Source organism: Chiloscyllium punctatum, chromosome 37, assembly GCF_047496795.1.
Source record: "Chiloscyllium punctatum isolate Juve2018m chromosome 37, sChiPun1.3, whole genome shotgun sequence".
Lineage (NCBI taxonomy): Eukaryota > Metazoa > Chordata > Chondrichthyes > Orectolobiformes > Hemiscylliidae > Chiloscyllium > Chiloscyllium punctatum.
The window spans coordinates 41067812-41081514 of NC_092775.1; the positions used below are offsets into that span (position 1 = coordinate 41067812).

The following is a 13703-nucleotide window of genomic DNA, read 5'->3' on the forward strand; positions in this document are numbered from 1 at the left end:
ATCAAGGCATTTTACAAACCATTATTCTCTATAATATAATCTAATATATATTGTGGCACTCATAATTATATCATTCATAGCCGAATATGAAAGATATTTAAGAGATTTATTCACAGCTACAAGTATGAATCGACCTCCTAGTTAAGCGTGTGATGAAATCCTCTCCACTTGCCCAAGTGAGTACTCTTCCAGCAACACTCACAAAACACATGATTTCAGGCCCAAACATCTGTTCCTTTGATCACCAGTACATAGTGACAACAGTGTGTACCATCTCCAAGGTGCTCTGCAGCACTTCACTAAGAATTATTTAACATTAAATTCCAAACCCATGTTCTCTATCACCTAGAAGGGAAAGACCAGCAGATGCATTGGATGTACATCCTGCAGGTTCTTCTCCCTGTCATGAACCATTGTGTCATGAAAAAATATTGTCATTGCCTCTTTGTCATCAAGATAAAATCCTGGAATTCCCTCCCTGACAACAACATGGGTACATTTACACCATACAGACCACAATAGTTCAATATCACTTTCCTAAGGACATTTAAGGATGGGAAATTAAACATTAAAACTTGATTCAAAATTAAAATTTAAGCAGGGATCTGTGCTGGTTGTACTGCTGTTTGTCATTTATATAAACAAATTGGATGATAGTTTTGGAAGCATAGATAGTAAGTTTGTAGATGACACCAAAAGTGAGAAAGGTTATCTAAGATTACAAAGAGATCTTGATCAATTGGGTCAATGGGCTGAAGAGTGGCTGTTGGAGTTTATTTGGAGAAAAGCAAGATATCAAAACAAAGGTAAGACTCATTCAGTTAAAAGTAGAGCCTTGGGTCATGCTGTATAATAGAGAGACCTAGGGGTTCAGGCATGCAATTCCTTGAAGTTTGCATCACATATAAAAGGGTGGTTAGGAAGGCAATTAGCAAGCTTGCTTTCATTGCTCAGACCTTTGAGTATTGGAGTTGGGAAGTCATGGTGAGGCCTCTTCTGGAATAATGTTTGCAGTTCTGGATGCCTCATTATAGGAAGGATATAATTAAGCTGGAGAAAGTTCAGGAAAGAACTGAAGGGTTAGGTTTTAAGGAGAGGCTAGATAAGTTGGGAGTTTTTTTCACTGGAGCATAGGAGGTTGAGGGGTGATTTTATAGAAGTTTATAAAATCATGATGGGCATTGATAAGATGCACACCAAAGGTCTTTTCCCTATGGCTGGGTAGATAAAAACTAGAGGGCATAATTTTAAGGTGAGAAGAGAAAGATTTAAAAGCAATTTGAGGGACAACGTATTTCACACAGAAGATGGTTTGTATGTGGAATGAACTGCCACAGGAAGTGATAGATGCGGGTGGAGTTACAATATTTAAAAGATATTTGGACAGGCACATGAATAGAAAATGTTCAGAGAGATATGGGCCAAATGAAGACAAGTGGGTCTAGTTTGGTTTTGGAAAATTAGTCAGCATGTACAAGTTGGACTGAAGGGTCTATTTCCATGCTGTATGACCATGTGACTCCATAACATCAGCCCTGTCCGTGACACACACACAGTCCATGAACGAATAAAATAAAAATTAAGGAGCAAAGTTCTTTCGCATTTTTCTTGCTGTCATGGCTGCACAGATACAGTAACTTGAAAGGGGCAATTTCTGATTAGCCTGCCTGCGAGCTCCTAGGTTGCTGGACAACTATGTATTCGTACAGTTTGGATGGAACATTGATAATGAGTTCAATTCTAACTTAACAATAGAAGAGCATTTAAACAACATCTGAAAAATTCATTATTTAAAGAAATATTCTTGTTTTGTGAGTAACTGGTCAAAAACAACTTGACCATATTGTCCTCAAAGATGGTAAAGTATATTTTGTAATCAAATTCTTTTTAAATCAAACTTACCCTTGGTCCAGGAAGTCCTGGGGGTCCCATTGCACCTTCCAGTCCTCTTGTACCCTAAAACATTGACATCAATTAACAACCTATAACACTGAATATTTATTTATTTGAGATCCCGAATTAAAGACTGCAGATCTATCTCATCCTGCCTCTCATCCGAGAGTGAGTAGGAAGGCTGCTCAAGGTTATGCTGGCAAGACTGGATTTGTTTCCTCTGCAAATTAACACATCTACTGGAATGAGATCCAATTGCTTCTACATTAGGTGAAGAAAAACAAAAAAAAACTATCTATTTTGAAAGAATGAAGGCATCCCAGATTCTGTTTCAATATTTCTGGGCTACATGTGAAATGTTTCACCTGCACCAAACAAAATTCAAACTTGGTTTGGCAGAGTTCAATAGAAGACAGGCAATCTTCTTCAGTATATAGTAATTAATAAGTATGGAAAATCATGGACATGAATCCATTCTAGGCATTGTTACGTCCACTGGGCTGAGTCTTGAACCTTGGAATGGCTACAGTATTGAAAGAGATCACTTAGCTCATTGTGTTGGTACAACTTAGCTCATCCCAGTCACTTAGTTCTGTGCAGCCCAGCCAAAGATTTTGTTTACGTACTTATCCAATTTTCTTTTGAAAGCTACAATTTAATATATATTCTCAGATAGTGAATTTCAGATCTGAACAATTTGCTGCATTAAAAAAGATTTTCCTCTTGTCTCTTTCATTTTTCAGCCAGTCATTTTAGATTGATATTCTCTGAATCTTGACTCTTCTGCCAATAGAAAGTTTTTCTCCACCTAGACACCTCATAATTTGAACACCTCTATTAAATCGCCATTCAATCATCTCTTCTGTAAAGAGAACAGCCCTAACCTCTCCAGTCCATTCACAGGAGTGAAGCCCTGATCTCTGGAACTGTTCATGTTCGTAGTTCATTCACACATTCTGAAGTCTTTGCATCCCGTCTGGATGTGATGACTAGAAATGGCCACAATAATGCATTTGAGCCAAACCAGTGTTTTATGAAGGTTTATCATTTTAAAAAATGACAGAATCCTATACAGGCCTGAGCAAGATTTGTGGAAGAATGTGTATGCAGCATCACGCAAGAAGTTTGGCATGACCTATCTCAATGTGAGGTGAGAGTAACTTCTAAATCTCCTGAACAATCTAGAAGTTGAGAATTCTCGACATGAAAGACAGAATGAGTCCTCAGCAACTTTAGTATGCCACTGGCTGTGACCAACTTCCATCTTGCTCAGCATCCTGGCTTGATCTATAGATACCAGTCATAAAGCAACCCGCGTCTGTGGACATTGTCAACCAACAGTTGCTAATCAGGTTTGGTTTGATGACCCTGGGACATTTGAGTCTGGAGCGCAGACTTGCTCATGGCTTCTTGCTAGAGGCATATTAACCCTCTTGGACTAGGACTTCCAAGCGATGGGGAACAGCAGACAAGGTGAGATGAAGGGCATAGCCACTTTTCAAGCGTCTCGAGAGGAGACTGCTAAAGGGCCTTGTGTGCTTCCTTCTCTGGCTGAGTGATCCCTGGCATTGCTCTATCTCCTTGTGAAGGAAGGTGATGTGGAGTGTGTCAGGTTTCCTGTTCCCCTATCGCCATGCCTTTAGTGATGGGAACCAGTGGCTGGGGCAATGGAGTGCAAACATGTGCACTTCTCCAGCAGATCCTGTGGTTGCTGGACTTGTCTCTCCATGGCAGATGCTTATGTCTCCATAGGAAGCAGTTAAATGCTGGTATACTTCGCAACACTGCTGCCACTTCTGGGCAATGAGGTCAGTCCTCCTATTCCTCCCTGCATGCGGAAAAACTCCCTAATGGCCGACACCCAAAGGCTCCTCTTCTGCTTGGGCCTCAGTCAGTGCTTGGTCTCCAGCAGTCCTTCAAATGCAAGCTGCCTGGAATGTTTCTTCATCGGGCAGTTACAGAGCTGCCACAGTGATGTGCTCACTGCTAGGTGCCTCCAGACTTTCTCAGCAGAACATCTCACTGAGGTGTCAGTATCTGAACTGGGGTGGGGGGGGGGGGGGGGGGGCGGTGCAAGAGGCCTCAGTACTCTTCTCCTCAGAGGTCAAGCAGGAGGTATATGATGGAGAAGGCTGTTTCTCCACCCAGATGATGGACCTCCCACTGGTACCTGTGAGACAAACGAAAGAGAAGACATGACAGCCAGTGGTTAGAAACGGTGTGCAATGAATGACACTGACAGCAGGATTCGAAGGCAGCACAGAGGCCATACAGAGTTAATAGTTAGGAATGTGGGAGGTTGGGGTGAAACAAGAGCAAGTGAGGGAAGATGTTGCAGGCAATAGTTAGAATAGCACAGCATGAGCCTTGGAGGGTGCCCTGGCAGAGAAAGTGTGTGTGTGAGGTTGCAGGGAAAAGAGTGTGGTGCTTACCCTAGCAGAGCAGCACCGTTGCCTGTTCCTCTGCACCGAGACCACTTTGACCTGGCTAGTAACTTTGGACTGGGCTGCCAGGGTCTGGTGTCATGGCCTCATCTGCCAGTCCTTCATGAAGAGGATGCTCTTCCTTTGCACCACCCTGTCCACCAGGAAAGCCAGGGCTCTGTTAGAGAATCATGGCAGCATCGTCTCCTTTTCCATCATGGTCAGAAATTGTCCATCAATGAGCAGGGCAATTTCAAGATGACATTGCGTGTCTGGGTGCACTGCAGCCTTTTAAGTACACTGAAGCTGTCAGGGATGCTAATCTTCTGGCAAATCTGGTGATATGCTAGTTGTTCCAGGAATGGCACATGGTAAAATGGGACTAGAGTTTGGTGTGAGGGATATGATAGGGTGGGTAGGTACTTAACGAGGTGAGTTTGGAAAGAGATGGTGAGAAATCCCATTCGGCCTCATGGCAAAAAAATCACAAGAACATTTTGGAACATCCTGAAGTTGTGAAAGGTGGCATATAAATGCAGGTCTTTCTTTACATTTTGTAAGTGACATAGGCCTAATTACGTCATGTTGCTGTTTACCTCTGTTCATATAACTTTTGTTTTACCTTTGGTCCTTGAAGGCCTTCAGCCCCTGGAGGACCTGGAGGACCCGGAGGACCCTGTGGAGAAATTAAATCATTTACATTTGATCATATGCAGTCAGGTTATTCTTTAAAAAGTAAGCTATGTCATGACTTTATCTTCCCATTCCCAGAAATTCTCTCTTTACCAAAGTTTAAGCTGATATCCCTTTTGTGATCAGTTTTCATCTGTGAGTCCCCATACTCTGACTATTGATGGTTATCACCTTATCACAATCAAACCCATTCTGGTTTCCAACTAAAGTTGACAGATAAACACAGAGCATTCAGATTCAGTTTCCATAAGGTGGAAACATTTTAGTATCAACAGTCATTTTCATTAATCTTCCTGATGCACAGGTTTATGAACTGATGAATCAGTTTGATCTCTGTTTGAGGTTCCCACCATTCTTCACATGCTATCAAGAAATGACTGAATGCAATGGATTTTCCAAAGACCAAGGACAGAACCATAGAAATGATACAGCACAGAAGGGGGCCATCAGCCCATCTTGTCCAAGCTGGCCCAAGATGCCCTTTCTAATCTCATGTTTCTGCACACGGCCATAGCCCTGCAGCTTATAACATTTAAGATGCAGATCCGGGTACTTTTTAAAAGTGTTTACGGTCTGCCTCCACCACCAACTCAGACAGTGACTTCCACACATCCACACCCTCTGTGTAAAAAAAGCTTTCCCCCACATTCCTTCTAATATTTCTGCCACTTAGCTTGATGTCCTTTGGTTTTTGAACACTCTGCCAAGGAAAACAGGTTCCTATGATTTTGCATACCTCCATCATGTCACCCTCAGCCTTCTCTGTTCCAAGGAAAACAACTCCAACTTCTTCAATCTCTCATTTTAGCTACATTCTATGTGGCTGTGGTTCTGAAGGTTTCTGCTCCAGAAATGGCTGCATTTCCAGTCAAGCTCTTACAGTATAGTTGCTCCATTATTCCCTGCCCACTGCAGGCAGAAACTATCTATTCTGGCCAATTACTGACCTATCAGTTTATTCTCAATCCCCAGCAAAGTGTTGGGTAATGTCAAACTCCAGTCCATGAATATGGACAAGCATAAGGACAAAAAAGGGGAGGCAATGGCTTAGTGGTATTATCACTGGACTGTTAATCCAGAGACCCAGGTAGTGTTCTGGGGACCAAGATTCAAATCTCAGCACATCAGATGGTTGGATTCAAATTCAATAAAAATCTGGATGGTGACCACAAATCCATAGTTGGAAATATTCCATTTGGGTTCATTAATGTCCTTTAGAGAAGGAAACTGCCATCCTTACCTGGTCTGGCCTACACGTGACCCCAGACCCACAGCATTCTATAGACTCCTAACTGCTGTCTTGGGATGGGCAATAAATGCTGGCCGATGACGCCCTCATCTCATGAATGAATTTTACAAATTGAAAAGTGTACAGTTCCATTCATAAATAATGAAGAGGTCTGCACTCATGTGCCAACCTCTTGGGCAATATTCTACTCGGGTTTAGTATTCGTGATGCATTCACAATACATAAGGGTTGGGGATTATTTACCGTCTATAAACAAGAAACTAATCACATCTTCTTCAATGATATTATCATCATCAAATTTCCCACCATTAAAATCCTGTGAGTCAGCACAATCAGAAATATAACTGGGCCAGTGCCTCTATTACGTGCTTATGCAAGTAGGTTTTAAGGCTGGGTATTCTCTGGTGAGTGTTTCACCCTCTGACCACTTAATGTCTTACTACAATTGCCAAGACACAGGTTATGAAAATTATGGAATATTTCTTACTTGCTTGGATGTGTTTAAAAACACACAAGAACCTTGATATTATCCAAAACAAAGCTGCCCACTGATTTGCATCCCATCCAATACCTTAAATATTCATCACCTTCATCATCCATGTAAAATGATAAAAGCATGGACCATTTACAAGATTTAGTGCTATACAACAGCAATGTTTCTTCAAAAGCACCTCCCAACGCTGTCTAGAAGGACAAAGGCAAGCTCAGACACCTCTTCCCATTCAAATTACACACGGTCCTGATTAGATATATCAGTGGTGAGCTTTACAATAATCTAAGACATCAGAATTTCTCATGGCTTCATTATTTATAAATGGAAGTACACTTCACAAAGTGCAATTCAGCATGTTTGTCCATCTTTAGATCAAGGTTGCAAAAAGGTAAATAATTAATTATAAAATTAAAGAGGATATTTCTCTTTGAGTCTTCACCTGGCTATTTCTTTGTCCAGAGTCACCTTTCTGACCTTTTTCACCAGGAGGACCCTTTTTTAAAGGAAAGAAAAGTAGATACATCAGTAAACTATTTCAAATTGTTCCCAATATGTTAATCATATTTTATCCTCCATTGATAACAAATGATACATTATATAATTTATTTTGGTGATGTTTAGTATTCATGAACAACACATACGTACTGAAGGTCCACGGATACTGAGTCCTCTCGGTCCTGGAGGTCCTGGTTGGCCTTCTGACCCCCTAGGCCCTGGACTACCAATTGGACCTTCTGGACCCTGCAAGACAAATGTCACACTATAGGACTTCTCTGAAAGTTGAGACATTGTTTGTTCTTCCTTTATTTTGCATCTTTACCCACTTTTCCCTGCCTTTGGGGATTAACAGGGAAACATTGGTAGGATTAGCAGACCATTCATCAACCTGAATGGCAGCTATCACTATTAAGTGGGATTTGGCGCTGGAGTTTCTCATTTAGAGGCAGAGATGCTACCAACAGGACACAGAACCAAGCTCTGCATTACTGGAAATCAGTTTTTCGGTAAAATATCATTTTTAACACATTTCTATACTTACCCGTGATCCTGGTTCCCCACGCTCACCCTGGGCTCCTCTTAAACCAGGAGGACCCTGAAGAATTGGTTACAAAGTGCAGGATTAAGAAATATAATTGAGAGTATTTTGAATGTATTATTTAGATAGAAATAATGAATAAATACACTCCAACTCTTCACAGAAATTGAGCAAAACCGAGATCACCTTATTGCAGACTCGGTCTTATGAAGGGGCTTATGTTCACATAAGTCAAGTTAGTCCATGGTCATGTTCATGTTCTCAATAATGCAGACTTATCATTACAGGATATGCTTCAATGATTATACTTTAAAATGATTTCCTCTACTACTTGTAAAATTCCATGCACCATCTTAAGATCATAAAAGGCAAAGTATTGATTTTAAGAAGCATTTCAGAGAAACATGGGAAATGTTTGCAGACGTGACATGTGCCCGATTTCAACTCCTTTGTAGATTTCCCTACAGACACTACAAGATATGCTGAGTTCCTCCAGCAATATTTGTATTTATATAGCATCATTGACAAAATGAAACAGCCCACAGAGGAACACAACCAGTCAAAGTTTGACACCGAACCACGCAATTTTAGATCAAGTACCCAAAAACTTAGTAGTAGAAGCAGATTTTCAGGAGTGTTTTAATAGGTAGAGATTTGCAAACAGAATTCCAGGGCTGCAGGTTTAGCTACTAAAGATACAGAAAAGAAATTTGTGAATACACATCAGGGCTAGACATGTAACAGCACAGAGGTGTAAGAGTTGACAGACAGGGGTCAAGCTATGTGGAGATTTGGAAAGAAGATTGAGAATTTTGAAAATTAGGTTTGCCAAGCTGCAAGCCAATGTAGCTCAAAGAAAACAGGTGTGAGGGTGAATAGAACTTGACGTGATTTAGAACACAGGCAGCAGAACTTTGGATGGGTTTGCTGGAAATTGGTCTGGAATGTAGAGCCTTAAAGGGTCCAACATGTTTCAGATTAATTCACATAATTAGCAGCCCCACACCAGGTCAGTAACTGAGGTGGCCTCAGTGTATTATTGTAATGTTCATTGCATTCAATCAGGTGCATATGGTAGAAATGACAAATAAAAGCTACTCCATTCTACTTTAATGGCTCATTTTTCAATAGTGATAATTATTTTATCTAGTACATTGCTTAATTATATCTATCAGATTTTGTGACTCCATGCACTGATTTAACTGTAATACTTCCCATGTTGTCAATAGAATTATAGTCATTCTGCATTGTGTTTTGTATGATAAAATGATCTACTTACTGGGAGTCCTAAAGGCCCAAGTCGTCTTTGGACAGTTGATGAACAAGTACAAGCACGGATAAGAGGAGGACACGCCACTTCATCTCTCTAAAACCAAGAAAACATTTTCATTAGTACAATTTATGAAACACATGCAGGACATGTAAAGTGATAACCAGGGCTAAGCAATGTCACAATCAATGGATCAGATTTAAGCTCTGCAGTCCTCCCACGTTTAGTTATGAATGGTGATGGACTATTACACAATTCACTGAAGAAACAGGCTGTATAAATATCCCCATCCTCAATAATGTAACAGAAGTGTAAAAGATAAGGCAGCAATCTCATTATTCATCACTAGTTGGTGGTGAGCAGTGTTTGTAATCATTATAGTCCATTTGGTGTAGATCCACAATGCTATTAGAGAGGATATTCTGCAGGATTTTCACTCAGTGACACTGAAGAAATGGCAATATATTTCCAAGACGGGATGGTGAGTGGGCTGGAGGGGAACTTGCAGGTGATGACGTTCCCATGTATCTACTGCTCTTGTCCTTCTAGATGGTAGTGGTCATTGATTAGGAAGATGCTGTCTAAGGAGCACTGGTGAACGTCTGCAGTGCATCCTGTATATGGTACATTTTGCTGCCAGCGATAAACAATCATCAGCAAGGAGTGCCCAACAGCTCATCTACCTTGTCCTCCTCCAGTGGTCCCCAGCATCACAGATGCCAGTCTTCTGTCAGTTCAATTCACTCCAAAAAATGGCTGAAGGCACAGGATACTGCAAAGGTATAGACCCTGTCAACATTTTCGCAATAATATTAAAGACATGTGTTCTAGAACTTGCTGAACCCTTAGCCAAGCTATCCAGGACATAATACAACATTGGCATCTGTCGAACAAGTTTGAAAATCATCCAGGTATGTCCTATATACAAAAAGCAAGACAAATCCAACCTGGCCATTACCGTCTCATCAGTCTACTCTTGATCATCGGTAAAGTGATGGAAGGAATCAGCAACCGTGGTATCAAGCAGCACTTCCTTAGCAATAACCAGCTGGACACTCAGCTCCAGTTCTGACAGGGCTACTTAGCACCTGATCTCATTACAGCCTTGGTTCAATCATGGAACAAAACAGCTGAATTCCAGTGACAAGACTGACTGCCCTGACAGCAAAGTTGCAAATGCAGTGTGACATTAAGGAGCCCGACCAAAACCAGACACATATGAATTGGGAGGAAACATCCCTGCCAGAAAAATACCATTTACTTTAGAGTTTGCTCTTTGAACGAGTGGCATGTGGGTTATGGTCTGTGTGTATGAAGAGATTTAATGATCAATGAGATAATGGGAATTCATTTGTGTTGAGAAAGCTTTATAAATGAAAAAAAAATTAAGGAGCTTTCAGCTCAGTAGGAAAATTTGTTTAGGTACCCCACCCTCCTCTAGCTTATTTCTCCACCCTTCAGGCTGTCTGCCTTTATTCCTGATGAAGGGCTTTTGCCCGAAACATCGATTTTACTGCTCCTCGTATGCTGCCTGAACTGCTGTGCTCTTCCAGCACCACTAATCCAGAATCTAGTTTCCAGCATCTGCAGTCATTGTTTTTACCTAGTTGATTTTAACCCTACTGCGAATCCTCTTGCAAGGATGCCTGCCTTGAAGAAGTTTTCCTCCTCTCTCTACAAGAATCTCAGGGAGTCCCTCTCCCACTGCAACTCCCAGGTCATTTCCTCTGCCCTGAAGCTCTTACTCTATGCTATTTTCTCCCCACCCCACTCTCCTCTAGCTTATCTCTCCACGCTTCAGGCTCTCTGCCTTTATTCCTGATGAAGGGCTTTTGCCCGAAACGTCGATTTAACTGCTCCTCGGATGCTGCCTGAACTGCTGTGCTCTTCCAGCACCACTAATCCAGGAAAGTTTGTTTGCTGAGGGAAGAAAACTGAGGGAAAGAGCTTGGAATGCTTTTGTTTTCAGTTTGCAGGAGTCCTTGTTGTCATTAGATGGGTGAAACAGTTCTCCTACAGAAATTGAGAAATATTAGGAAATAGGCTACCTCAGTGTAAGGGCTTCCTAGAACAGTAGTATTTGGTTTGATTAGTCAAAGCTGAGTATATCTAAGCTCAATATTTAATATTTAACATTTAAGCCCAATGAAAAGATTCTTAAAATCTCCAGCAGGAAATGGAAGAAATGTTTAAGTTGAACCAAGAGATGTGATAGGGAAGCAGACTCTCTGGTGTTTGAGTCCTGCAATATGATGATGCTTGGATGGATATGATTATATTTTTAATATAATCTGTCAAATGTGGTATGGGCAAATGACTTGGTTTATTCAATTTTTTCCTCATTTCTTTTGTACAATAAACTTTTTTATTGTTAAAACCAAATCTACAACATTGTGTCCAATGTTTCTGTGAAAGATCATTTTGTTAAATAAAAACAAAACATGATTCATCAAGTCAGATTTCAGACTCGGATCAAACTTAGCCAGGAAGAACATCAGCTGTGCTCATAACAGTTGGTTGGAGACATACCTAGAACAAAGGAAGGTACCTGGGCATACCCACATCCCATGAATGATTAGCCAAGAATGTCTCCTAATCTGCAGTGGATATGTTTATCTTAGCATTAAATAGTTGGTTAGTATTTAGTGCTAATAATGCTAAAGTTGTAGGTTCAATCAGCATGGCTTCTCTTGTCTATTTGAATTTATTACCATCAGTTTCTATCCCTATGCTGACTTTTTAAATATGATCAGATTCTTAAGCTTAAATTAGGTGACTAGCTTTCACTCCAATGAAATTTGTAGAAATGTATGAGAGCTTTAATTAAATCATCATGGATATTATTGACCAAGCAAGGTTGAAATGTAGAGTTAAATAAAGCTCAGCATTAATTTAAAAAGAGTTATAACTTTACAAGGCCATTTTCTAATTGTGTCTTATCCACCGAGGCCAATTGTATATGTTACATCCCAATGACATAACTTTGATCAGTTCAGAACAAGTTTTCCTTTATCGGTTATGTGTTCAACAAAGCTGCATAATTCAGACTGATGCTCTAGAGAAGTACTGAAAGAATGTTACATCACCGAAGGTGTCTCCTTTCAGATGAGCTGCAGTTACTTTGTTCTAATACACAAAATGTATTCCATCGTAGCATTCAATAGAAGACAATTTTTCCAATTCCTAATCAATATTTATTCTTCCACCAACGTTCAACCAGTTATTTTATTTTTGTTAAACTTTAGTTTGGGTAACTGCTTGCCACTTTTTCCTATGTACCAAGTTAAAAATCTGCACACACAGATTCTATGGTTTACTTTTAAGGCTTCAATGTGATAGTTCGACATGAAACTCACCAGTGCAGGTAGATCACAGCAGTTGTCCATGTCAGCCCATGATGTATTACAAACCATTTCAAATGCTTGTAACTGAAACTAAACAAAGCATTGAGCAGAATTAAAAAATAAAAATCTGTCAAAGAAATGAAGAGATCTAATCAGCAATAACTTACTGGCATTGATTGACTGCCAGGGCCCTTCGTATTTACCAGTTTCCCTAGAATCTCAAAACCTTGTGTGGAGATTTTCCCAAGAACATTCATGGATTTCTCTCCAATCTCCATGCAGTCAATATAAAGTTTGACCGTTGTCCTACTCACTGCTATATGGACCTAAAGAAACAAGAAAAACTAGTTTTACATTTGTATTATTTGTCATCAATATTCCATTTGCAATAGGATAAAGGCTCTTTAAGTGCTATCACGAGAGGCTTAGATATCACTAAAATAAATGTAGAACTGGAAACAACCCTGTGGTTAATCTGGCCAGTTCCAACCAGTTAAACCCTTTGTCAAATAATGAACCTGTGTTTGAAACAAAAACTGATACTTCAAAAGTTCACCAAGTTGTTGAGTCTAAATTGCCTGTACACCTTCCTTCTTCCAAATATTTGCTTTTTGTTTAGTCATGGAAAGCGTAACAATCTTAAACATATTATCAACACCAAACTAACCTATTCTTCAAAACCTTGTGGTATCTCCCTAAGCCTTCTACATATTAAACAGTATGGCTCTTCTAACATTCCTCAAACTAAATTGATTGCTGCATTCTGCTTGGATGTGATGAATCTTTTACCCCTATAGTCATACATACCAGGATGAGGCTAGCTTTCCTCACTACTGCTGCATACTGCACTATTGTCAACAGCAAACTATCAACCATTAGTCCTACATTCCTTGTCTCTGATGTGTCCTTTTGCCTAAAACTATTTAGTTTAAATTCCCAATTGTTTACTTCACTTTCAGTCTTTACATTTACTCACATTAAAGGTCATTTGCACTCAGGAGCACACATTTCTAATGTCTACAGATCTGTTTGGATTTAGTTTGCCTATTCCTTATTGAATGAACCCTTTTCTCACGCAATTTGGTGCCTTTTTCAACTCCTTTAATGTCCTCAGATGCATCTATGGTGTCTCTACCTCTAGAAATTCAGGTGTATATGCCGGTACTTTCTGTAAACATAGGGAGTAATTACTCAGTGTACTTGCGTGTCTTTGGTCATGTGATGTTCTGTCACCTTGGAAATCTTTACGTAATACAGGCAGAACTAGCCACTGAGATACAGAACTGCCTCAAAGGTAGAAGA

General features: G+C 40.2%; 1 protein-coding gene across 2 annotated transcripts in view; it reads right to left on the reverse strand.

Annotated features, from left to right (window-relative positions):
• Positions 1 to 13703, reverse strand: part of LOC140463034 (collagen alpha-1(XIV) chain-like) — a 186691-nt gene that overhangs the window by 37083 nt on the left and 135905 nt on the right. For both annotated transcript variants that reach the window (XM_072556643.1, XM_072556644.1), the window contains exons 34-41: positions 12569 to 12727; positions 12414 to 12491; positions 9067 to 9153; positions 7791 to 7844; positions 7397 to 7492; positions 7191 to 7244; positions 4939 to 4992; positions 1903 to 1956 (exon numbers count right to left, since the gene is read on the reverse strand). In XM_072556643.1, the coding sequence (XP_072412744.1) occupies positions 1903 to 1956; positions 4939 to 4992; positions 7191 to 7244; positions 7397 to 7492; positions 7791 to 7844; positions 9067 to 9153; positions 12414 to 12491; positions 12569 to 12727 (636 nt within the window). The remainder of the gene's footprint in view (positions 1 to 1902; positions 1957 to 4938; positions 4993 to 7190; positions 7245 to 7396; positions 7493 to 7790; positions 7845 to 9066; positions 9154 to 12413; positions 12492 to 12568; positions 12728 to 13703) is intronic.